The sequence below is a fragment of the Colobus angolensis genome, unplaced genomic scaffold, assembly GCF_000951035.1.
Source record: "Colobus angolensis palliatus isolate OR3802 unplaced genomic scaffold, Cang.pa_1.0 Scaffold330, whole genome shotgun sequence".
Classification (NCBI taxonomy): domain Eukaryota; kingdom Metazoa; phylum Chordata; class Mammalia; order Primates; family Cercopithecidae; genus Colobus; species Colobus angolensis.
In genome coordinates, this window is record NW_012116600.1 from 2,320,590 (window position 1) to 2,347,647 (window position 27,058).

Below are 27,058 nucleotides of genomic sequence, written 5' to 3' on the forward strand. Positions count from 1 at the left end.
ACTTCTAGGCTACAAACCTGTTGATATACTGAATACTGTAGGCAGTTGTGATACAATAGTAAGTATTTGTATGTTTAGACATAGAAAAGGCAGAGTCAAAATTCAGTATAAAAGATTTTAAAAATGGTACACCTGTGTTGGGCACTAATATGAATGGAGCTTGCAGGACTGGAAGCAGCTGTGAGTGAATCAGTGAGTGGGCAGTGAGTGAATGGGAAGGCCTGGGACATTACTGTACACTACTGTAAACCAATGATTGGCTTTGGCATGGGCATGTGGTAGAGACCTGATTGATCAAAGATAGGTAAAGAGAAATATGAGAGAGGCTTGAGGGAAATATTTTTCTCCCTGGATAAAAAGAGACGTGAAGTTAAACCTTCCATCCAAACAGGATTTCTGTGGGAAAAAACAAAAAAGAAAAAAATTATGTTTTAAAAGAGATAAATCTTCCAGTTTTGAATATGATTATGCAGGGTTATCTTGAGACTCTGAGAAGGCAAATTTGAGAGTGCTTGGATTTTTGGTATTGTCCTAGAATCACCCATTTCTTTTGATTTATGTGAAAGTTTTCCTCTGTTTTAATCATTTGGTTGAGTATTCTGTCATTGCAATAGTTCACATTAGAAAAACATTTACAATATTGTAATAAGGATTTTTTTTTTTTTGAGATGGAGTCTCGCTCTGTCATTCATTCTGGAGTGCAGTGATGCCATCTCAGCTCACTGCAACCTCTGCCTCCCAGGTTCATGCCATGCTCTTGCCTCAGCCTCCTGAGTAACTTGTACTACAGGTGCCCACCACCATGCCCGGCTAATTTTTTTTGTATCTTTAGTAGAGATGGGGTTTCACCGTGTTAGCCAGGATGGACTCCATCTCTTGACCTTATGATCCGCCTGCCTCGGCCTCCCAAAGTGCTGGGATTACAGGCGTGAGCCACCATGCCTGGCCCCAATAAGGATTCTTGAATGTGTCTTTGCATGCCTAAGCGCAAGGGTAATTAAAAGTGGAACTTGGGAGCTGTAGAGTGTGTTCATATTTGGCTGTAATAAATGTCAAGTAGCTTTCCAAAATGGCTGTACCAATATATACTTCCACCAGAGGTAAGGTAGTTTGTTTCTTTGTATTAGACCTTTACTTAACTTCTAGTATTGTGATATACTAATTTTTGCCTGTTACTGTCTTAGAGCCTTATCTAGATTTGAATTGCCTAGATTATTAGTCATCATGTTGCTGTTTTACCAACCTGTTTTATGTTCTTTTCCTAGTTGTCTATGCAGTAGTGGAGTTTTTTTTATTACTATATGGGCTTTATATACTCTGGATACTGATGTTTTATATACATTGTTTATATATACGCATTGCAAATATCTCCTAGTATATGGCTTGCTATAAGCTTTTTTTTTTTTTTTCTTCTCCCCCGAGACGTCTTGCTGTGTCACCCAGTCTGGCAGGCCAGAGTGCAGTGGCACAATCTCGGCTTACTACAACCTCTACCTCCCGGGTTCAAGTAATTCTCCTGCCTCAACCTCCTGAGTAGCTGAGATTGTAGGCACTTGCCACCATGCCTGGCCTATAAGCTTTTTTTGTAGTGTCCTTTATTATAGAGTAATTTTAAAATAATTTAATCAGAAATTTTCATCATGATATGTGCTTTGTGTCTTGCCTAAAAAATCTTTCCTTATCCCAAAACCATAAAGACATTCTCTTACATTTTCTTCTAGAACTTGTTGATAATTTTGCTTTTCACATATAGGTTTTTAATGTTCTTGGAATTGACTTGTGTGTATAGTGTGAGGAAGAAACATTTTCACAATCAATATTATTGATTCTCTTTGAGAACTCTGTTCCACTCCACTGGCCTATCTACCCCCTGTGCTAGTTCTATGTTTTTTTCATTAGTATAATTTTATAAAAAGATGTCTTTAATACCTTGCTAATCTTCTGAATTGTTTTGATTGTCCTTGGGTTTTTGCTTTTATGAGTTTTTGGATGTGCTTTGAAGTCTTACCAAAACCAAACAGCTATGAGGATTTTAATTGGCATTGAATTAAATTTGTATGTATACTTGGGAAGATTTTATATACCTTATGCAATGTATCCCACCTATCATGTAGATGATGTCTCTCTCCAGGTTTTGCAGTTCTTTACTGTCCTTCAGTAACATCTTAACAGATTTTTCCTTTTGATGGTTTTATGTCTTGTTCTACTTAATTGTAGAAACCATACAATTTTGTTTATAATTACATTTTTTGATTGGTTTTCAGTGAAGACAGTTTGATTTTTATAAAACTTTGTATTGAAATAGAATGTGTTCAGAAAGTACACAGAGCATAAGTGCCATGAACTGTCACAAAGTAAACATATTTACATAACTACTACTGATGTCAGGAAAGAGCATTACACTTTGCAATCCCCTCCACTCTGGTTTTCTCCCAATTATTACCCCCATCTTTCTTTCAAAAAGTAATCATGGCCAGTTGCGGTAGCTCACACCTCAATCTTAGCATTTTGGGAATTTGAGTTGGGAGGAGTGCTTGAGGCTAGGAGTTTGAGATCAGCCTGGACAACAGAACAAGACCCCTGAAAGAAGAAAATTAAAACCGAGCGTGGTGGTACACACAGCTACTTGGAAGGCTAAGGTGGGAAGATCACTTGTGCCTGGGAGTTTAAGGCTCCAGTGAGCTTTGATTGTGCCACTGCACTCCAGCCTGGGTATCAGAGTGACATCCTGTCTCAAAAAAAAAAAAAAAGACCCCACATAGTTTAGTTCTATTCCTTTTTACCTTTATATAAGAATTATACTGCTTTCTTTGGTGTTTATCACTTTTTTCCCAATATTTGTGAAATTCATCTATGCATGAAGCTGTAATTTCATTTTTATTCCTGTGTGATAGATTTTTCTGTTTCATTTATCATTTTGTTGTTGATGAACATTTAGGCTTTTATCAGGTGTTTTTTGTTGTTGTTAGTTGTTTTTTCTTTTTTTTTTTTTGACCAGAGTCTGTCTGTGTTGCCCATGCTGGAGTGCAGTGGCACAATCACGGCTCACTGCAACCTCCGCCTCCTGGGTTCAAGCGATTTTCCTGTGTCAGCCTCCCAAGTAGCTGGGCTTACAGGCACATGCTACCATGCTTGGCTAATTTTTGTACTTTTAGTAAAAATAGGGTTTTACCATGTTTGCTAGGCCTGTCTTAAAGTCCTGACCTCAGGTAATCCGCCTGCCTTGGCCTCCCAAAGTGCTGGGATTACAGGTGTGAGCTACCACGCCCAGCCTTTTTTAAGTTTTGACTGTGGTAAATAATGATTATGTGAATATTCATGATGGTATTCATGTACATGGATTTCTGTTGGGCATATACCCCAGACTGAAATTGCTGTGTGAGTGCATAGGCTTATTTTCAGCTTCTGGCAGATCTTGCCAAACAGTTTTTCAGAAGATACAATCTATAATCCTACTGTCATTGTACACAAGTTCTGTTTAACTCTGTATACTCTTGCCTACTTTTGATATTGGCAGTATTTTATATTTTAGTTCTTTTTGTGGGGTATATAGTGGTGTCTAATTGTGATTTTAATTTGGTTTCCTGAAGACTTCTGAGCTGAACATCTTTTCATTTGGTTCTTAGCAGTTTGGCTGTTGTTATGAAGTGCTTGTTCAAGTTACCTACTCATTTTTTCATTGGGTCGTCTTATTGTAATTTTCATATTGATGTGTAGAAGTTCCTTATATATTTTTTTAATGTACATTGTGGTAGTCTTCTCCCAGTCTGCGGCCTGCCTTTTTAGTTAGGTTTTTTTTTTTGGATGTCCCTTGATGAAACATAAATTCTTAATTTCATTGTAATATATTATCAATTTTGTGTTCTGTCTCGAAGGTCTTAAAATTAGTCTTCCAAACCTTCAAGATCTGCACTTTCCAGTACAGTAGCCACATGTGTCTGTTGAGCACTTGAAATACAGATAGACTGAATTAGGATGTGCTGTAAGTGTAAAATACATGACAGATTTCAAAGACATAGTATTAAAAAGAATGTAAAATATTTTCATGATTTTTATATTAGATGTTGAAGTTATAATATTTTGGATATAATGGGTTAAATAGAATAGTATGAAATTAGTTTCATCTATTCTGGAAAACTTCAAAACTACGTAATTGGCTCTTATATTTCTAGATTCTTGAAGTATGCTTGTCCAATAGAACTGTCTATAATGATGGACATGTTCTGTGTGTACGTAGTAGACATTAGCTACATGTGGCTATTGAACAATTAAAATGTGGCCAGGGTGACTGAGAGGCTGCATTTCAAATTTAATTTTAGTTAATTTAAGTACCCATATGTGACTAGTGGCTACCATTGAACTGGACAGTTCTGGACACTTTATCATTTTAGCATTTCTTGTTTCAGATTTATGTTCACGAGCTATTAGCAATTGATTTTTGTAATGATGTGAGGTAAGGGTCAGATTTTATTTATTATTTCCTTTTGTGTGGAAACCTAATTGACCAAGCACCAAGGAAAAGACCATCCTTTCTGGTTTTTAGCTTTTGTCTTCTGTTCCTTTAGTCTATTTGTTAGTTACTGCACCAAATACCACAGCATCTTTAATAATTCATAGAGTGAATGCTTCAATTTTGTTCCTCAGGGAACACATCTTAGCCATTCTTGGCCCTTTCTGTTTCCACATAAATATTAAAAACAGTTAATCAGTTTTCACAAAATAATTTCTGAGATTTTGACTGGGATTGTATTGGATACATAGCTTATCCAATCTTAACATGATATAGCCATCCATTTATTTAGGTCTTTTATTTCTCCCAATAATTTTCTCTCAATAATATTTCTCTCAATAATTTCTCTCTTTTATATGTAAAGTTCTTGTATGTCTTTGGTTAGATACATTCCTAGCTATTTGCTACTGTAAATGTTACTATTTTTGAGTTTTGTTTTCTAATTATTGCTGGTATATAGGAATATAATTTATTACTGTCCTTATATGCAGTAACTGTACTAAACTAACTTATTAATTCTTAAAGATTCTTTAAGGCATGCTGCATAATTAATTCTACCATTTGTGAATAATGACAGTTTCACTTTTCTCTGATTCTTAACATATTTTATCATGAAGGAAATGGAGTGAAACTTTTTTTAGTGGATTGGCAACTTCTAGAGAATTTATGATTGTTTTGAATGTGTCTAGGTAGAAACTAATACTGTCTTTCTCTTTAAATCTCTTTAGGAAAAATAGAAATGAAGGTACATATGCACACAAAATTTTGCCTCATTTGTTTGCTGACATTTATTTTTCATCATTGCAACCATTGCCATGAAGAACATGACCATGGCCCTGAGGCACTTCACAGACAGCATCGTGGAATGACAGAATTGGAGCCAAGCAAATTTTCAAAGCAAGCTGCTGAAAATGAAAAAAAATACTATATTGAAAAACTTTTTGAGCGTTATGGTGAAAATGGAAGATTATCCTTTTTTGGTTTGGAGAAACTTTTAACAAACTTGGGCCTTGGAGAGAGAAAAGTAGTTGAGATTAATCATGAGGATCTTGGCCACGATCATGTTTCTCACTTAGATATTTTGGCAGTTCAAGAGGGAAAGCATTTTCACTCACATAACCACCAGCATTCCCATAATCATTTAAATTCAGAAAATCAAACTGTGACCAGTGTATCAACAAAAAGAAACCATAAATGTGATCCAGAGAAAGAGACTATTGAAGTGTCTGTAAAATCTGATGATAAACATATGCATGACCATAATCACCGCCTACGTCATCACCATCGTTTGCATCATCATCTTGATCATAACAATACTCACCATTTTCATAACGATTCCATTACTCCCAGTGAGCGTGGGGAGCCTAGCAATGAACCTTCAACAGAGACCAATAAAACCCAGGAACAATCTGATGTTAAACTACCGAAAGGAAAGAGGAAGAAAAAAGGGAGGAAAAGTAATGAAAATTCTGAGGTTATTACACCAGGTTTTCCCCCTAACCATGATCAGGGTGAACAGTATGAGCATAATCGGGTCCACAAACCTGATCGTGTACATAACCCAGGTCATTCTCATGTACATCTTCCAGAACGTAATGGTCATGATCCTGGTCATGGACACCAAGATCTTGATCCTGATAATGAAGGGGAACTTCGACATACTAGAAAGAGAGAAGCACCACATGTTAAAAATAATGCAATAATTTCTTTGAGAAAAGATCTTAATGAAGATGACCATCATCATGAAGTAAGTATAAAAAGATGTCTGATAGCTGCTTCATAATTCTCAGATAATTGTGGTGCATTTTAAAAACACGATAAATAACAGTGAAGTATTAATCATATTTAAATGTATTTCCATATCTTTACCTATGAAACATCAGGTAATGTTCATGAACAGAATACATTAAGGAATTAAAATCAGTATAAAGATTTTTAAGTCGCTAGGTGCAGTGGCTCACACCTGTAATCCCAGCACTTTGGGAGGCCGAGGTGGGTGGATCACGAGGTCAGGAGATTGAGACCATCCTGGCTAACACGGTGAAACCCTGTGTCTACTAAAAATACAAAAAATTAGCGGGGCATGGTGGCGGGCACCTGTAATCTCAGCTACTCGGGAGGCTGAGGGGGAGAATCACTTGAAACTGGGAGGTGGAGGTTGCAGTGAGCCAAGATCATGCCACTGCACTCCAGCCTGGGTGACAGAGTGAGTCTCCATCTCAAAAAAAGAAAAAAAAAAAAGATTTTTAAAATCTGAATTTCACTTGTATTTGTTTGTTTCTTATATTCTCAAATTTGGTTTCCTCAAATCTAAATATATTTTTAAGAAATTTTTTTTATAGTATGTATCTGAAGACTAAGTGTTTTAATGTTGTTAGAAAATGTATTCCTTATGAATTGACTCTCCAAGCTAGTCTCTTACTGTTGTTATTGTTAGCCACATTCTAGGTATTTGAAAATTAAATTTTCTAAATTGTTCAATTTGTCCTCTTGGGAAGTAACTAGAACAGTTTCCAGTTCATAAGTTGTTAATTTATTGAATTAACTATTCAGTGTTTCCAAGTCATTGATGTAGCTCCAAAGTCAGGTATTTTGCATATATGGTTAGCTTGTTTTCTCTGTGTCACTTTATGGCAAGGCCTACTTACTGATGATAATTGTTTTTTTCTCAGGCCTTTCACAGACTTAGGATGAATATAAAAAGGTATAATAATAAGAAACTAATAGTAATGGGATGTCCTGTTTTCCTTTAAAATTTTCATACTCTTGGGTAGTTACACATTTGGTTGGCTCCTTTAACTATTCACCTTAAGCACATTCATTTTAGTTTCATTAAAGGGATGTTGATTCCTTGTTTATTCTATTTTTAGCATTCTTACTAAGTTTAGAAAAATTGTTGAATTGTTGTTCATATGTATAGAAAGTAGAACCATCAACTGTGGAAAATGACCACATCCTTTTCTGTCACTATCATTGACATATGTTTTATGTCTAGGTAAATATCTTTGTGTTTCTTCCCTAGATAAATCATCAGCTATTTGGTTTTCAGCAGTTATAAATACTGATTTTAAAATAAATCAAGCTCTTAGTATGGTTTTGAAGTATGCATTCATTTTATTATTATTTATATTATTATTTTCAAAAATTTATTATTTGTAGAGATGGAGTCTCACTATATTGCCCAGACTGGTCTCAAAACTCCTGGCCTCAAGCAGTTCTCTGGCCTTAAATTCCCAAATTGCTGGGATTACAGTGCATTAATTATTATGACTTAGGATAATTATTATGACTTAAGATAATATCCTAGAATATTTTGTTGATAATTACTAGATCTTATTGTTCATTTCCTCTTTGTATCACATCCATGAGGTTTGCATCATTAGACTTGTTAATGGCATTCTGATAGGTCTGATGCATACTGGGAATCTCATGATTCTGAAATGTTCAATACTTTTAATAGAGTAGTACCTCATGGTAATTGAGACCTAAGAAGATCAAAAGCAATTAAGTGGTGCTAAATAGAAAAAAATAAAAATTAAAAAAAAACTAAGAAGAATCATTTTTGTGTGTTTATAGGTTTTTAGTTTTTCATGTTTTTTTTTTGTGTGCCATAGATAAAACCATATATTGAGATAGCAAGTTAATAAACAAGCATGCAACCAGAGCAGATATATGTGACAAAGGGACAGTGCCAGTCTCTTTTGCCATAATTTAGATGCTTGTTTTTAACCATATGATGGATCCACACCTGTTGGCTATTTGTTTTCTGCTTTGTTTTGTTTTTTATTATTATTTTTTCTCCTCTTTCATCGGTGTTAAGCTTACTTTTTGTTTGTTTGTTTGTTTTTAAAGTACCAGTGAATGAAGCTGCCTTTATTTTTATCTTCCAGTTTCGTTCCTATCAATGGACATTGGGCTAGAATTTTCCAAAACAATATGCTTTTGGAGTGCACTTGGCAATGAAAATGTCTATATTATGGTATATTTTAATATAAACCATTAAAGTACTCTAAATCTATTTAATCTGTTCCACAGATAAGGATCTTGAGTCACCGATGATTGCAATTTGATAGGGAAATGATTTTTCTCATCATCCTACGAGAGTCTTGGGGATATAGTTGTGAGTCATCCTTATCCATGACAAAAAGTCATTATCTTTCATGTGTTGGAGTAGAAAAATTATTAAAGTCCATGAAAAGTTTTGGGTAATATAGTTGAGTATATCCCTGTTAGAAATTCTTATTAAAAAGTTTTATTTGTAATAGATATCTATGTATTACAGATTATTTGCAAGTAATATTTAGAATATTTATTAGGCAGTAATTAATTTTTTTGCGTAATTTCCTTAAAGACACTCTTAATTTGTTTTATCACTTTCCTTGCAGTGTTTGAACGTCACTCAGTTATTAAAATACTATGGTCATGGTGCCAACTCTCCTATCTCAACTGATTTATTTACATACCTTTGCCCTGCTTTGTTATATCAAATCGACAGCAGACTTTGTATTGAGCATTTTGACAAACTTTTAGTTGAAGATATAAATAAGGATAAAAACCTGGTTCCTGAAGATGAGGCAAATATAGGGGCATCAGGTAAGAGAAATTTTAAGTTTTTTCTCCTTGAAATAGTACTTGTAGTTACTTTTTAAACTGTAGTTGAATTAGAAAATAATCCTAAGTTATTGGCTTTCTTTTGGTATCAGACTTTAAATATATTTTAATCAGGTTTAGATGCGCATGTTTAAAAGAAACTGGGGGAAGACAGGAGGCACAATATGTTTTATTTATCTCTTCTGGCATATTACAAAGGGATATTTTGCTGTGGATGGAGTACTAGATTAAAAATGATATACAGATTTGTGATAAGTTGATTATTTTTGATAAGCAAATATAAGTAATGGGACCCCTAAATAAAGTTATTTGTTCTTCTAATTACTTAACATTTATCAGGGTGCCTTTGTTGAAAAGCAAAGATGATTTAAATTTTAAAGACATAAAAAGGGAAGCTACTGTGTGTAAACTCCAGGAATGTCTGAGAAATGCCTAATAAACTTGGCACGTGAACTTTATTATGGGCATTTCTAGAGAGCTTCAACTAGGGTAAAACCAAAACTATTTTTAAATTTCTCTTAGGCTCTTTTTTTGTGGTACCCACTTGGCTCCACCTTGGTGTTCACAGGTACCTCCCACTTAATATTTCAAAACTTATACTCCACACAAAATTTGTACCCCTTAATGGATCCCAAATGTCATTACATTTCATTCTTTTGATAAAATCTGGAACTCTTTGACTTTCTTTTTCTCTTTTTTTTTCTTTTCGTTTTTTTCCCATTCTGTAATCAGGTATGAAGTCCAGTTAAAGCTATCTCTTCAGTATCTTCTAACTCCATCCACTCTGTCGTAACAATTCTGGATTTTCTTGGTTATTGGATTGTTGAAATAACTTCATAACCTTCCCTGCCTGTGTTTGTGTCCCCTTGCAAGACATTCTTAGCACTTAAACTAGATTTATCTTTCTAAAATGCAAAGAGATTTTTCTAAAATGCACAGAATTTTTTCTTTATAGTGATAGCTAACATTTTGTTAATACATACTTTTAAAATCTTATTTACTTAAACACATATTGCAGACACTGTTCTAAGCTGAATTCATTTACTCCTCACCACACTTTTATGAGACAGGTAATGTTACTCTTCCCAGTAACTTTTCTAATATCTCAGAGCTCATAAATGGTAGTACTGGGATTCAATCCTGTAACCATTTTGCTATCTTATGTGCTGTTTTAAATGCATTTTTTTTCCCGCTAAGTTTTAGCAGTAATCCTGTGAGGGAGAGATTATATGATTCTTGTTTCTAAAAACAAGATAAGGAAACTGACAGAGCCCATAAACCCTAAGGTTTGTCTGATGAAACCTCTGAGTATCTAATCCCTATGACATTGTCTTCCAAATTAAGTTAGTTCTGATACCACCTTTGTGATTTTTCCCATGTGTCTTCACACTACTTAATACTTTGTATTTTCTCACTAATACATATTTTTTATATCTCTGGAACATGGATTTGATGTGATGTGCTAGTTATATTTTTTCTCATGCATTTTAGGAAACTGCATCATGCTATATTGTTCAGAGCCCTTTACTTGGCCCACAAGGCTTTCCGTAATATGATCCTCCCTGTGTGTCTTGACATTCTTACCCCTCATCATTCATTTCTCTCCTCTTTTCTCAGTTCTAACGATAATAAACTACTGTTAATAGATTGTGCCATTTTTCTCCCGTCCCTCTCTCCCTCTTCACTTTCTAAACTCCCGTGCCTGACTGACGACTGTGATTCCTCAAAGATTCAGTTCAAGTATTGGCCCCTCTGGGTAAACTTAGTGACCATACTAGGCTAAACTATGTTCCCTTCCTTGACACCTCTAGATGTCTCCCTCATAGTATAGATCTTGGGGGATCTTAATAATTAAATTAATCTGTTTTTATTGGACTTTAGTTGCTTTAATACAGTGACTAAACCTTTTAAACTCTTATGTTGATTGAATGAATACAATTGCTTAATACTAGTCTGTAAGCGTTCAGTTATAATCCAGGAAAGACACTTGTTGAAATGTGTCTTTGAAGATCATTATGTGAATGTATCAATCAGCCTGGTATACTTTGATAATGAATGTCCTCAAAATTAGTTTTGAGAACTTCTTTTTGTTAACCATAAAGTAATGAAAAACTGATGGAATTACTGTGAACACAGTTCTGGATGAAATGCCAGATAGGGTGGCTTTAGAGGATAGTAGTAAAATGAGCAAAATGATTTGTATGAATATGGACTTAAAACTGAATTCTGGCATAATAAAGGATTGAGAGGACAGAATTTTTTTTTTTTTTTTTTTATACTTTAAGTTCTAGGGTACATGTGCATAACGTGCAGGTTTGTTACATATGTATACTTGTGCCATGTTGGTGTGCTGCACCCATCAACTCGTCAGCACCCATCAATTCATCATTTATATCAGGTATAACTCCCCAATGCAATCCCTCCCCCCTCCCCCCTCCCCATGATAAGCCCAGTGTGTGATGTTCCCCTTCCCGAGTCCAAGTGATCTCATTGTTCAGTTCCCACCTATGAGTGAGAACATGCGGTGTTTGGTTTTCTCTTCTTGTGATAGTTTGCTAAGAATGATGGTTTCCAGCTGCATCCATGTCCCTACAAAGGACGCAAACTCATCCTTTTTTATGGCTGCATAGTATTCCATGGTGTATATGTGCCACATTTTCTTAATCCAGTCAGGACAGAATTTTTAAACATTTCATAGTGTAGGAATAAGGTAGATATCCCATTCCAGTATGTAAGAATTTTATTTGCGATAAAGATACAAGTAAAAGGAAATATTATTACATAAAAAGTAAAGTCTTTTAGGCACCTACATTTCTATTTCTGATTAATATCTTTGCAGTAGGAAAATAAATGTAGACTAGATAAATGAATCATAATAATCTATGTTCTCTACTAAAAATACAAAAAATTAGCTGGGTGTGGTGGTGTGCGCCTGTAGTCCCAGCTACTTGGGAGGCTGAGGCAGGAGAATTGCTTGAACCAGAGAGGCAGAGGTTGCAGTGAGCCGATATCGCACCACTGCACTGCAGCCTGGCAACAGAGTGAGTCTCCATCTCAAAACAAAACAAAAACCTATGTTTATTGGGACTTTACCATGTGCTGTACTAAACATTTTTACAAGGATATTTCTTTTAATTTATTAAACCCACTATACAGGCACTTTCATTTACTTTCATTTGGTGAGGAAAAGGAGGCTTAGAGAGTAAGTCAGGTAACTTGCCCAAGGTCACACAAACTGCTGCCAGGTAGCAGAGCCATGCTATGAACTATAGTATTCTCCTTCTACAACATATAATCATAACCACTGTGCTGTAATTCTTATACTTCCTGCTCTACTGTTTCCTCCTGAAAAGGTTTTGGAGAGTGCTTTCCTAGAATATAAGTGGCAGAGAAATGAGGCAAGTTTTATAGAATTATTTTTACTAGTATTTTGACAGATTTGCAAGTATTGTTTTAAGTATAGATAAGTTGGTGGTTTAAAAAAATCTAAGAATGGTCTTCTTGATAAACAAGTGGGGTCCTGTGGTAAGATCAGTAAAGGCAGAGAAAGTGGGTCTTTGAACTAGATTTGAATTCTGATCTTTGAATAGATAAATTTGTCCTCTTTCTTGACTTCATGCTTACTGATCTTGGTGGATGAATAAGCGCCCTGAGAGGCCTAGACCCTCTCAGGTGCCTGTAAATTCTCACTGTGGCAGGAGAAAGGGGAAGCTAGGTCTGAGATTAAACTTAATTACAAATAAAATAGATTTATTTGTTCCTTACAGAGAAAAATGGAGACTGAGACTGATCTAAAGTTAAAACTAATAGCCTTTTTCTTATTTTGAAGTCTTCTGAAAAGCTTCTTGTTCTTTGTTGTTATGTTACCCGTGGATTATTATATTGCCATAGTCAATATATTCTAATGAAGCTGTTGACAGATGCTTGACTATAGTAATATTGAAAGTTACAGCTTATTCAATCTGAAAAGCCTTAGAGGAAATTGTATTTGCTTTGAAAACAAATATGTTACTAATAGTGAATATTGATTAGTTGTTTGCAGGTGGTTATTAGCATTGTCAGAAATGCAGCTTGAATTAATTATGTGCTGATAGATGTTAATAATTGTTAGAGATAATGCCCTGCTAGTAATTAGTTTTAATGACTACTGCACCATTAAGAAAGGTTAACTTGTTCTATATAAATCTCCCATAGTGGCACAGCTACTACCTCATTAACTTTGTTCAAAGACTGCTGTAAACGTAATATGCTATATACTGTGTATGGTAGAAATCGTTTGTTTCACAAGATTGGCTCATTTAGTCATAGAGTTGACCCTAGCTTAATTACCAAGGGGGGTTGTGAATAGGCTGCTAAGCATTTTCTGTCAATTAAAATGCTGAAGCAGTGTAGAAAACTGCCATCTTGCACATGCTTTGAACCAAGTTAATTAGAAAGTTTCCACAGATGAGCGCTTCTTTTTAAAAGAATGCATTTTCTCTCTAGATAATGAGAAAGGGAGTCAGTGAATAACTAAGCTTGAAGACCTTTAGCGTTTTAAGCAACCCAATTTGCAGAATAAGTGAAGCTTGTTTCAGACATTTGGCGCTTTTTTATTGCATATGGTATCTTGGGTACATATAAAGAAAACATTTATTAGTGGTCTTTAATGGTTTGTATATTGTTTTTTATAAGGTTTTTAAAAGATACCTTTTGTTTTGTTTTTGCTTTATACCAAATGAATTGTGATTAAAAAGCACAACAATTTGGTTAGAAATCAAAACAATTTTACTACCATCATTGCTTTTTTTCCTACATATAGGAAATTAGGATATAGTTTATGTAAGCTTAAATTTAAATGTTATAAATTCTACAAATAAAGTATTTAAATAATATGGGAAAGTATTTTAGTACAGTAAGTTCAAAACAACTTCACATTTCTGCTCATAGGTCAAAAGGATTATTCCTTGGAAGATTCCAAGTTGTTAGAAGAATGAACTATCATTTGAATTTGTAGTGCTTTTAGAAAGCTGAAATTGTTTTTAAATTAATAATTCAGGATAAGAAACCATGTTTATAATGTTGTATACTTAGGAGCTCCTAATAGTAGGACTGTTTTCCTAATGAAATAGTTGTCCAGGAATAGTTGCAATCTACAGAAAATATCTGGAAATTTTCTGATTTATCTGAAAAGGGAAATCTAGCTCTTCACTCATTTGGGACTGGCAGGAGTAAGTGACAATATGTGTTACATGCAAAATAAATAATTAACCTTACTGCTTATGTATATTTTTAGTTGGCATTGAAATAAATATATTCTGATAATTTTATGTAGTTATAAGTTTGTTTTGTCAAGGTAGAGATGCTCTTTTGCCTGTTTGCCTCTATCCTAATTAGCTCAAATTTAGAAGGACTGCCATTTGGATTAATAAAGTTAGTATTCCTTCCTACTTTCATGTTTAATTGTACTGTATATTTTCTTATATATTTTCTTTTTTGTGAATCCACCTCTGTGAGGTAAACACAGGAGTCATAAATAAATCACTTGGCCAAGGATTCTCTGAAAAGACTGTGATTTAGTGGAGAAAACAGTGGATTAAAAATTAGAGGACTGGCTGGGAGCAGTGGCTCGCACCTGTAATCTCAGCACTTTGAGAGTCTGAGGCAAGAGGATCTCTTGAGCCAGGAGTTCTAGACTAGCCTGGGCAACATAGGGAGACCCTGTCTCTACAAATAATTTTTAAATTTTTTTTTTTTTTTTTCCTGAGGCGGAGTCTTGCTCTGTCACCCAGGCTGGAGTGCTGTGGCCAGATCTCAGCTCACTGCAAGCTCCGCCTCCCGGGTTCACGCCATTCTCCTGCCTCAGCCTCCCGGTAGCTGGGACTACAGGCGCCGCCACCTCGCCCGGCTAGTTTTTTGTAGTTTTTAGTAGAGACGAGGTTTCACCGTGTTAGCCAGGATGGTCTCGATCTCCTGACCTCGTGATCTGCCCATCTCAGCCTCCCAAAGTGCTGGGATTACAGGCTTGAGCCACCGTGCCCGGCTAATTTTTAAATTTTTGAAAAAATTAGCTGAGCATGGTGATACATGCCTGTGGTCCCAACTACTTGGGAGGCGGAGGCAGAAGGATGACCTTAGCCTGGGAGATTGAGGGTGTAGTGAGCTGTGATCACACCACTGCACTCCAACCTGGATAACAGAGTGAGACCCTGTCTCAAAAAAAAAGAGGACTTTGGATTTGGTTTTAACTTTGCCATTTTTAGCTAAATAAATGTTTTTAAATTGTGGTAAAATTATATAACATAAAATTTGCCATTTTAACAAATTTTTTTCCAATTTTTTTAACTGTGATGAAATACAGTAACAAAATTTGTCATTTTAACAATATTCAAGTATACAGTTTGGTGATATTAAATACATTCATAATATTAAATACATTCATAATGTTACACAACCATCCATACTATTTGCCTCCATAATGCTTTTCATCTTGTAGAACCAAAACTCTATACCCATTAAACAGTAACTCCTATTTCCCCCTCTCCCCAGACCCTGGGACCTATCAATCTACTGTCTTTATGTTTATGATTTTGATTAAGCATCTCATATAAATAGGACCATATATTATTTGCCTTTTTGTGACTGGCTTATTTCACTTAGCATAATGTCCTCAAGGTTCATCCATGTTGTAGCATCAGAAATTCCTTCCTGGCCAGGCACAGTGGCTCACGCCTATAATCCCAGCACTTTGGGAGGCTGAGGCGGGCAGATCACCTGAGGTCAGGAGTTCGAGACCAACCTGACCAACATGGTGAAACCTCCTCTCTACTAAAAATACAAAAACTAGCTGGATGTGGTGGTGGGTGCCTGTGATCCCAGCTACTTGGGAAGTTGAGGCAGGAGAATCGTTTGAACCGGGAGGCAGAGGTTGCAATGAGCCAATATCACACCACTGCACTCCAGACTGGGCAACAGAGCAAGACTCTCTAAAAAAAGAAAGAAAGAAAGAAATTCCTTCATGTTTAAGGCTGAATAATATTACATTGCATGTATATACCACATTTTGCTTATGCATTTATCTGTCCGTGGACAATTGTGTTGCTTCCACATTTTAGCTAATGTGAATCATGTTGCTGTGAACATGGGCATCTCTCTCTCTCTTTGAGACCTGCTTTAAATTCTTTTGGTTATATACCCAGAAGTGGAATTGCCCTATCATATGGTAATTCCATTTTTAATTTTTTGAGGAACTGCCATACTATTTTCCATAATGGCTGTACCATTTTACATTACCCCCAAGAGTGCACAAGTCTCCCAGTTTCTCCACATCTTTGCCAACACTTTTTTCTTGATAGTAGCCAACCTAATGGTGTGAGGTGGTGTCTCATTGTAGTTCTGATTTGAATTTTCCTAAAGATTAGTGCTGTTGAGCATTTTTTCATGTGCTTATTGGCAATTTGTATATCTCCTTTCAAAAAATGCCTATTATAGTTCTTTGCCCATTTTTTAATCTGGTTATTCTTTTCGTTGTTGAATTTTAGTAGTTCTCTATATTCTGAATATTAATCCCTCATCAGATACATGATTTGCAAATATTTTCTCCCATTTTATGCATTGCCTTGTTACTCTGTTGATAATTGTCTTTTTGTTTTTAAATTTATTTTTTATTTCAATAGGTTTTTTGGGTAACAGGTGGAGTTTGATTACATGAATAAGTTTTTTTTTTTTTTGAAACGGAGTCTCCCTCTGTCTCCCAGGCTGGAGTGCAGTGAGGCGATCACGTCTCTCGGCAAGCTCCACCTCTCGGGTTCACGCCATTCTCCTGCCACACCCTCTTCCAGTAGCTGGGACTACAGGCGTCCACCACCATGCCCGGCTAATTTTTTTGTATTTTTAGTAGAGGCGGGGTTTCATTGTGGTCTCGATCTCCTGACCTCGTGATCCACCCGCCTCGGCCTTCCAAAGTGCTGGGATTACAAGCGTGAGCCACCGTGCCCGGCCATGAATAAGTTCTTTAGTGGTGATTTCTGAGATTTTGGTGCACCTATCACCCAACCAGTGTATACTGTACCCAATGTGTAGTTTTATCTCTTCCCCCCCTCCCACCCATTCCGCTGAGTCCCGGAAGTTCGTTGTATCATTTTTATGCCTTTGTATCCTCATAGCTTAGCTCCCAGTTATGAGTGAGCATATGATGTTTGGTGTTCAATTCCTGAGTTTCTTCATTTTGAATAATAGTCTCCAATTCCATCCAGGTTTCTGCAAATGCCATTGTTTTATTCCTTTTTATGGCTGAGTAGTATTCCATGGTACATATATGCCACATTTTCTCTGTCCACTCGTTGGTTGATGGGCATTTGGGCTGGTTCCATATTTTTGGAATTGCAGGTTATGCTGCTATAAATGTGTGTCCAAGCATTTTAGTTGTATAATCACTTTTATTCCTCTGGGTAGATACCTAGTCATGAGATTGCTGGATCAAATGGTAGATCTACTTTTAGTTCTTTAAGTAATCTCCACACTGTTTTTCCATAGTGGTTGTACTAGTTTACATTCTCACCAGCAGTGTAAAAGTGTTCCCTTTTCACCACATCCATGCCAACATCTATTATTTTTTGGTTTTTTGATTATGGCCATTCTTGCAGGAGTGAGGTGGCATCACATTATGGTTTTGATTTGCATTTCCCTGGTAATTAGCATTGTTGATCATTTTTCCATGTTTCTTGGCCACTTGTATATCTTCTTTTGAGAATTGTCTATTCATGCCGTGAGCCACTTTTAGATGGGATTGTTTGTTTTTCTCTTGCTGGTTTGTTTCAGTTCTTTGTAGATTCTGGATGTTAGTTCCTTGTTGGATGTATAGATTGTGAAGATTTTCTCCCACTCTGTGGGTTTTCTGTTCACTCTGCTGATTATTTTGTTGCTGTGCAGAAGCTTTTTAGTTTAATTAAGTCTCATCTGTTGATCTTGGTTTTTATTGCATTTGCTTTTAGGTTCTTGCCCTGAAGTCTTTGCCTAAGCCAATGTCTAGAATGGTGTTTCCAGTGTTCCAATGTTGTGGTTTCAAGTCTTAGATTTAAGTCTTTGCTCCATCTTGAGTTGATTTTTTTTTATAAGGTGAGGGCTGAGGATCCAGTTTCATTCTTCTACATATGACTTACCAATTTTCCCAGCACCATTTGTTGAATAGGGTGTCCTTTCCTCACTTTATGTTTTTGTTGGCTTTGTTGAAGATCTGTTGGCTGTAAGTATTTGACTTTATTTCTGGGTTCTCTATTCTGTTCCATTAGTCTATGTGCCTATTTTTATACCAGTACCATGCTGCTTTGGTGACTATGGCCTTAAGCATAGTTTGAAGTCAGGTAATGCAATGCCTCCAGATTTGTTCTTTTTGCTTAGTCTTGCATTGGCCATGTAGGCTCTTTTTTGGTTCCATATGAATTTTAAGACTTTTTTTTTCTAGTTCTGTGAAGAATTATGATGGTATTTTGATAGAAACTACATTGAATCTGTAGATTGCTTTTGGCAGTGTGGTCAATTTCACAATATTGATTCTACCCATCCATGAGCATAGGATGTGTTTCCATTTGTTTGTGTCATCTATGATTTCTTTCAGCACTGTTTTATAGTTTTCCTTATAGAGGTCTTTAACCTAGTTGGTTTGGTATATTCCTAAGTTTATTTTATTTGTAGCTATTGTAAAAGTGGTTGAGTTCTTGATTTATTTCTCAGCTTGGTTGCTGTTGGTGTATAGCAGAGCTACTGATTAATTTTGTATCCTGAAACTTTGCTGAATTCATTTACTAGTTCTGGGAGCTTTTTGGATGAGTCTTTAGGGTTTTCTAGGGATACGATCATATCAGGAAACAGTGACAGTTTGACTTCCTCTTTACCAATTTGAGTGCCCTTGATTTCCTTCTCTTCTCTGATTGCTCTGGCTAGGACTTCCAGTACTATGTTGAATAGAAGTGGTGAAAATGGCATCCTTGTCTTGTTCCAGTTCTCAGGGAATGCTTTCAACTTTTTCCCATTTAGTATAATACTAGCTGTGGGTTTGTCATAGATGGCTTTTATTACCTTAAGGTATGTCCCTTCTCAGCAAAATTGCTGAGGGTTTTAATCATAAAGGAATGCTGGCTTTTGTCAAATGCTTTTTCTGCATCTATTGAGATGATCATGTGAGTATTGTTTTTAATTCTGTTTATGTGGTGTATCACATTTATTGACTTGCAGATGTTAAACCATTCCTGCATCCCTAGTATGAAACCCACTTGATCATGGTGGATTGCCGTTTTGGTATGCTGTTGGGAGTCGGTTCACTAGTATTTTGTTGAAGATTTTTGCATCTGTGTTCATCAAGGATATTGGTGTGTAGTTTTCTTTTTTTGTTATGTCCTTCCCTGGTTTTGGTATTAGGGTGATACTTGCTTCATAGAATGATTTAGGGAGGATTCCCTCCTTTTGTATCCTGAGGCATAGTGTCCGTAGGATTGGTGCCAATTCTTTGAATGTCTGATAGAATTCAGCTGTGAATCTGTCTGGTCCTGGACTTTTTTTTGTTGGCAGTTTCAGTCTTGCTGCTTGTTATTGGTGTGTTTCTGTATTTTCCTGGTTTGATCTAGGAGGGTTGTATATTTCCAGGAATTTATCCATCTCATCTAGGTTTTCTGGTTTATGTGTGTAAAGGTGTTCGTAGTAGCCTTGAATCATCTTTTGTTTTTCTGTGGCATCAGGAGTAATACCTCCTGTTTTGTTTCTAATTGAGCTTATTTGGATCTTCTCTCTTCTTAGTTAATCTCACTAATGGTCTATCAATTTTATTTATCTTTTCAAAAAACCAGCTTTTTGTTTCATTTATCTTTTGTATTGTTGTTTGTTTGTTTCAGTTTCATTTATTTCTACACTGATCTTTGTTATTTCTTTTCTTCTGCTGGGTTTGGGTTTGGATTGTTCTTGCTTCTCCAGTTCTGTGAGGTGTGACCTTAGATTGTCTATTTGTGCTCTTTCAGACTTTTTGATGTAACAGGCATTTAATGCTATAAACTTTTAGCACTGCTTTTGCTGTGTCCCGGAAGTTTTGATAGGTTGTGTCACTATTATCGTTCAGTTCAGATAATTTTTTAATTCCATCTTGATTTCATTGTTGACATAATGACTATTCAGGAGCAGGTTATTTAATTTCCTTATATTTGTATGGCTTTAAGTGTTCCTTTTGCAGTTGATTTCCAATTTTATTCCATTGTGGTCTGAGACAGTACTTGATATAATTTCCATTTTCTTAAATTTACTGAGACTTGTTTTGTGCCTTGTCATATGGTCTGTCTTGGAGAGTGTTCCATGTGCTGATGAATAGAATGTGTATTCTGTAGTTGTTGGGTAGAATGTTCTGTAAATATCTGTTCCATTCATTTGTTTTAGGGTATAGTTTGTTTCTTTGCTGACTTTCTGTCTTGATTTGTCTAGTGCTGTCAGTGGAGTATTAAAGTCAGAACTCAAAGTCTGCTGTTCAGAGTATTTTGTCCCACTGGGTGCTCCCTTGATGTGGTGTTCTCCCCCTTTCCTTAGGGGAGACCCAAACTACAGGATTGTTTTTGCTCTTCTGGGTTCAGCCGTCCAGCAGAGAGCTACTGGGCTCCAGGCTGGTACTGGGGAGTGTCTGCAAAGGGATCTGTGGTGCGATCCATCTTCAGGTCTGTCAGCTGCAGATACCAGCACCTGTTCTTGAGGAGGTAGCAGGGGAGTGAAATGGACACTGAAGGTCCTTGGTTGTATTTTTGTTTGGCGTTCTGGTTTCGTGTTGATTGGCATCCAGCCGGATGTAGCACTTTTCAAGAGTGCATCAGCTGTGGTTGTATAGGGAGGATCAGGCGGTGGGTGGGGCTATAGAGCTCCCAAGAGATTCTGTGTTTTCTTTTTGTAGGACTTTTCCTTAATTCAGCCAAAGACATGGTTCTTGTCCTTCCTTGGCCATGAAGATTTAGGCTTGCAGATGGGGTTTGAAGGGTGAGCAAAGCAGGGTTTTATTGAGTGAAAGAAATGGGGAAAACAGATTATCCGCGGGGCGGGAGTCCCTGCTAAAGTGCTTCCTGCCTCGCAGGTAGGCATCCCAGGTTCCACACAGGAAGAACAGGGGCCAGACTTCTCCCAGCTGCAAAGGGAGGCAACTTCCTGAAGCTCACCCCGGTGCGCATTCCTCCCAGTGTGCAAGCCAGTTGGAGTTTTTCCGGGAACCCCCTCCCACCTGACTATCTCACTTTGTCTTTGGCAACCTGGGCAGATAGAGAAAGACCACCAGGTAGGGGTAGGGATAGGCATGACTGAGCTCAGACTGTCTTTGGGTGGGGCTTCCTGTGGCCGCTGTGGGGAATGGGGATGTGGTTCCCAGGCCAGTGGAGTTTTGTTCCCAGGGGGATTATGGCTGCCTCTGCTGAGTCACACAGGTCACCAGGAAAGTGGGGGAAAACAGAGGACTCTCCACACTCCCACACAACCTGCAGTCCTAAAGGTGGGCCTCACTCCCACCATGCCCCCGGAGAAGCACCGAATCTATTTCCAGGCAGCCAGTGAGCAGGACTGAGAACTGCCCCAGATCACCAGCCTACCCCACTGAGAAAGCAAGTGGACTCACAGTTTTTTGGTGTCTCAGGGAGCCTGCAGAGGCAATCCAGTTCCTCCAAAGGGTCTGTGAATTCTCTTAGCTTTTTGGTATGTTGCTGTGGTAGTTCTTGGAGCAAAAGTTCATGATGTGAGTCTCCACATGCTGCTCTGTCTGAGCAGGAGCTGCAAGCTATTCCAGCCTCCTGTCCGCCGTCTTAATCTGTATTTGTCTTTTGATGCACAAATTTTTAAAAGTTTTTTGAAATCCAATTTGTCTGTTCCTTTTGTTTTTGCCTGTACCTTTGGTTTTATTTTTCAGAAATTATTGTCAAATCTAATGTTGTGAAGTTTTTGCTCAGTTTTCTTCTAAGAGTTTTATAGTTTTAGGTCATATATTTAATTTAGGTATTTGATTCATTTTGAGTTAATTTTTATGTATGGTGATAAATAAGAGTCCAGCTGCATTCTTTTACATGTGGATATCTGGTTTTTCTAGCACCATTTGTTGAAAAGACTGTTCTTTCTCTCATTAAATGATCTTGCACCCTCGTCAAAAATCGTTTCGCCGTATATTTGAAGGCTTATTTCCAGGCTCTCTCTTCTATTCCATTGGTCTGTATGTCTGTTTTTATGCCGTTACTGTGCTGTTTTGATTACTGTAGCTTTGTATAGTAAGTTTTAAAATCAGTAAGTGTGATTCTTCCAGTTTTGTTTTTGTTTTTCAGGTTTGTCTTGGCTATTTTGGGTTCTTTGTGGTTTCATATGAATTTTAGGAAGTTTTTTATTTTTTATTTCTGAAAAAAAAAAAAAACCCTATCATTGGGATTTTAATAGGGATTGCATTGAATCTGTAGATCAACTTGGGCAGCATTGACATCTTAGCAATATAGTCCACCCTTAATATCTGTGGATTCTGCATCTGCAGATTCAGCCAACCCAAGGACCAAACATATTTGGGGAAAAAATAAAAATAATACAAGAATAAAAAGTAACACAAATAAAAAACAATACAACTATTTACATACCATTTATATTGTATTAGATATTATAAATTAGAGTTGACCCTCGAACAACGCGGGGGATTAGCAGTGCCATTCCCCATGTAGTTGAAAATTTATGTATAACTTTTGGCTCTCCCAAAACATAACTACTAGTAGCCTACTGTTGACCAGAAGCCTTACCAATAATACAGTCAATTTATGTCAATAGTATATTATGTACTGTATATTCTTAGAATAAAATAAGCTAGAGAAAAGAAAATATATTAAGAAAATCATAAGGAATTTATGTAGGATTTATTAATTATAATGTAAGGATACACAGCAGAGAATTTATTTTAAGCAAAGTGAGAGTTTATTGGAGAAACTATAGTAACACTTGGAAAAGGGCCAAGCAGGTGACTTGAAAAATCAAGTGCCTATGTGGAATCTTTAGGATTTTCAGTTCATCATTCATATTAACTATTCATTAAATGAAAGTGAGTCATGATGAAGGTCTTCATTCTCATCATCTTCATGTTGAGTAGGCTGAGGAAGAGGTGGAAGAGGGAGGGATCTGTTGGTCTTAACTGTCTCAGGGGTGGCCAAAGCAGAAAAACACATGTATTAAGTGGATGCACGCTGTTCAAACCTATGTTGCTCAATGGTCACCTATAATTTAGTAATGATTTAAAATATAAGAGAGGATGTGCATAGATTAAATGCAATTATTATGCTATATTACATAAGGCACTTGAGCATCCACAGATTTTGGTGTCTTTATGGGGGTACTAGAACTAATTTCTGCAGATACCAAGTGATGACTGTATTAAGTCTTCCAATTTGTGAACATGGGGTATGTTTTTATTATTTGTCTTCTTTAATTTCTTTCCGCAATATTTTGTAGTTTTCTTTTTTACTCTTTTTTTAAATTTAACTTTTAAGTTCAGGTTACACATGCAGGTTTGTTATATAGGTAAACTTATGTCATACGATTTTGTTGTACAGATTAGTCACCCAGGTATTAAGCCTAGTGCCCATCAGTTATTTTTCCTGATGCCGTGCCTCCCCACGTTCACCTTGGAATAGGCCCCAGTGTCTCTTGTTCCCCTCTATGTGTCCATGAGTACACAGACAACCTACAGAATGGGAGAAAATTTTTGCAAACTTATGCATCTGACAAAGATCTAACAGCCAGCATGTATAAGGAATTTAAACAAATTTACAAGAAAAAATGACCCCATTAAAAAGTGGGCAAAGGACATGAACAAACACTTTTCAATAGAAGACATACGTGCAGCCAACAAGCATATGAAGAAAAGCTCCATATCACTGATTATTAGAGAAATGCAAATCAAAACCACAATGAGATACCATCTCACACCAGTCAGAATGTTTTGTAGTTTTCATTGTACAAGTCTTCTACCTCCTTGGTTAAGTTAATTGCTAAGTATCTTACTCTTTTTGATGCTATTGTAAGTGGAATTGTTTTCATAATTTCCTTTTCAGATTGTTCATTGTTGGTATATATAAAAATGCAACTGATTTTTGTGTTAACTTTGTATCTCGCTATTTTGCTGAATTCATTCTAATGCTTTTTTTGTGTGAAATCTTTTTTTTTTTTAAACAGCAGAGAATTTATTTTAAGAAAAGTGAGAGTTTATTAGAGTAGAGTACTTGGAAGAGGGCCAAGCAGGCAACTTTAAAAATCAAGTGCTTCTGTGGAGCCTTTACGATTTCCTACATGTAAGATCAAATTAAGTGCAAACAGATGTTAATTTTACTTACTCCTTTCCAAATTGGATGTTTTTAATTTTTTCTTGCCTAATTGTTTGGCTAGAACTTCCAGTACTATGTTGAATAGAAGTGATGAAAGCAAGCATCCTTGCTTCATTCTTCATCTTAGAGAAAAAGGCTTTGTCTTTCACCATTGAGTATGATGTTTGCTGTGAGTTTTTCATATATAGCTTTATTATTTAAGGTTTGTTGCTGTCTGTTCCTAGTTTGTTGAGTCTTGATCATGAGAAGATACTGAATTTTGTCATGTGCTTTTTCTGCTCATTGAGATGATCATGTGGGTGGTTTTTTCTTTATTCTGTTAATATATGTTGATTTTTATATATTGAACTTTTATTGCATTCCAGCAATAAATCCCACTTAGTCATGTTGTATAATCCTTTTAATTTGTTGCTGGATTTTGTTTGCTAGTTTTTTTTTTTTCTTTGAGAATTTTTACATCTGTGTTCATAAGGGATATTGGTCTGTAGTTGTCATTTCCTGTAGTGTCTTTGTCTGATACCTTTAGTATCAGGGTAATGCTGGCCTCATAGAATGAGTTAGAAAGTGTTACCTCCTCTTTGATTTTTTTGGGAAAAGTTTGAGAAGGTTTGGTATTAGTTCTTCTTTAAATGTTAGGTAGAATTTATCAGGTCTATTCTATTAGAATTCTTTTTATTTCCTTGTAATCAGTAGTAACATCCCGGCTTTAATTTCTGAATTTGGTAATTGTATCTTCTCTCTTTTTCTTAGTCAGTCTAGCTTAAGGTTTGTCAATTTTGTGATCTTTTCCAAGAATCAACTGTAGGTTTCATTGATTTTGTTTTTCTGCTCTCTGTTCATTTACGTCTGCTCTAATTTTTATTATATTCTTCCTTCTGCTAGTCTTGGCTTATTTTGTTCTTCTTTTTCTAGTCCCTTAAGTATAATGTTAAGTTTTTGGTTTGAGATCTTACTTGTTTCTTCATGTGAGTTTTAATAATTATCTGTTTTTCCCTTAGCACTAGTTTAGATGTATCCCATAAGTTTTGGTTGCGGTTTTGTTTTCGTTTGTCTCTTAAGTATTTTCTAATGTCCCTTGTAATTGCTTCCTTGATCCAGTTGTTAAGAATATGTTGTTTAAGTTCTATAAATTTGTAAATTTTGCCGTTTTACCTTGAAAGGGACCAGGACAGCAGGGACCAGGGCTGCAAAACAACTCCCGAACTAACTTAGGCAAACAATTCCAGGAATCTAGAAAGCAGAACAGACCGGGTGAGCAGACCAGGAAAACAAGCCCTACCCCTATCCTACCCCTACCCTGGAAGCCCCTGATAAACGTCATCAGTGTTTCAAAATGTAACCGCCCTACCCCTACCCTACCCCTACCCTGCAAGCCCCTGATAAACGTCATCAGTGTTTCAAAATGTAACCGAAATACCAGAAATGGCGGGAACCGATCATAATCAGCTAAATCACCTTGTTCAGATGTCAGCCAATCCTAAGTCTGATGTGTACAAAATCCCCTATGACTCTGTACCTGTTTACCCCTGACTATAAAAATGCTGTCTGGAGCCCAGTTAAAGAACTTTCCCGCTCATCTCATGACTAGTGAGGAAGTTCCAGGTTCGAACCTGTAATAAAGATCCTTGCCGCTTGGCTTTGACTCCGGACTCTGGTGGTCTTCTCTAGGGAATAAGCGGTCTGGGCATAACAAATGGGGGCCCGTCCGGGATTTCCCCCAAGCCCACCAGACCCCCAAGTCAACGGATCTTAATCTGTAAGTAAGCCGGCTTTGTCTTTGTCTCTGTCTCCGTCTCTGTCTGTCTTCCTGAAATTTCGCGAAATCTGTGATCTGTATTGGTCTGTACTGTGGGTGGCACGGTCTTGGCGGACGCGCCAAAAGACGGCCACCTGGGACTGGTGGGAGACGTCCCCTGGTGCCCATCTGGGGGCCTCCACACGTGGTTGCCCCATCTGACTCAGGTCGGAAGTTAAGTCCGACACGCGCTCACGAATGCTCATTGTTTGTCTGTCGTTGTTAAGTGTTAAGTCTAAACCTCTTCTTCCTTCCCAGAACTTGCCTGATATTTACCTCCACTGAACACTTATTTTTGTTCCCCCCTTCTCCCTGTAGGAACAGCCTGAGAATGGGCGGTGCCCAGAGCACGCCGCTCTCCCTCTTTGTTAATAACTTCAAAGATGTTAAGGCTCAGGGACATGACCTAAGTGTAGAACTCAAAAAAGGAAAGCTAGTTACCTTCTGCTGCTCGGAGTGGCCCACCTTCGGCGTAGGATGGCCCTCCTAAGGAACTTTCTGTCTCTCTATAATTACTAAGGTAAAAACTAAGATTTTCCTGCCGGGGCAGTCAGGACATCCTGATCAGATTCCTTACATTCTAGTGTGGCAGGATCTTGTAGAAAACCCGCCGCCCTGGTTAGCCCCGTTTATCCCTGAGCCCTGCAAGGTCCTAGTAACGCGACCTACAAAATAAAAGACCCCCTCTGCTCCTCCGACCCCTGTGTTGCCTGATAGCCAGGACAGTCTGCCGTTGGAACCCACACTTCTGCCACCATACCCACATCCCATTCCACAGGCTCCGGTTCCTCTGGGCGCCTCTGCAATGCA

General features: G+C 37.0%; 1 protein-coding gene across 4 annotated transcripts in view; it reads left to right on the forward strand.

Annotated features, from left to right (window-relative positions):
• The window catches only part of SLC39A10 (solute carrier family 39 (zinc transporter), member 10), an 89,631-nt gene that overhangs the window by 18,262 nt on the left and 44,311 nt on the right, over positions 1–27,058 (forward strand). For 3 of the 4 annotated variants that reach the window (XM_011952056.1, XM_011952055.1, XM_011952054.1), the window contains exons 2-3: positions 5,239–6,257; positions 8,896–9,103. In XM_011952056.1, the coding sequence (XP_011807446.1) occupies positions 5,250–6,257; positions 8,896–9,103 (1,216 nt within the window). In that variant the 5' untranslated portion in view covers positions 5,239–5,249. The remainder of the gene's footprint in view (positions 1–5,238; positions 6,258–8,895; positions 9,104–27,058) is intronic. The other variant, XM_011952057.1, reaches the window with a different exon arrangement.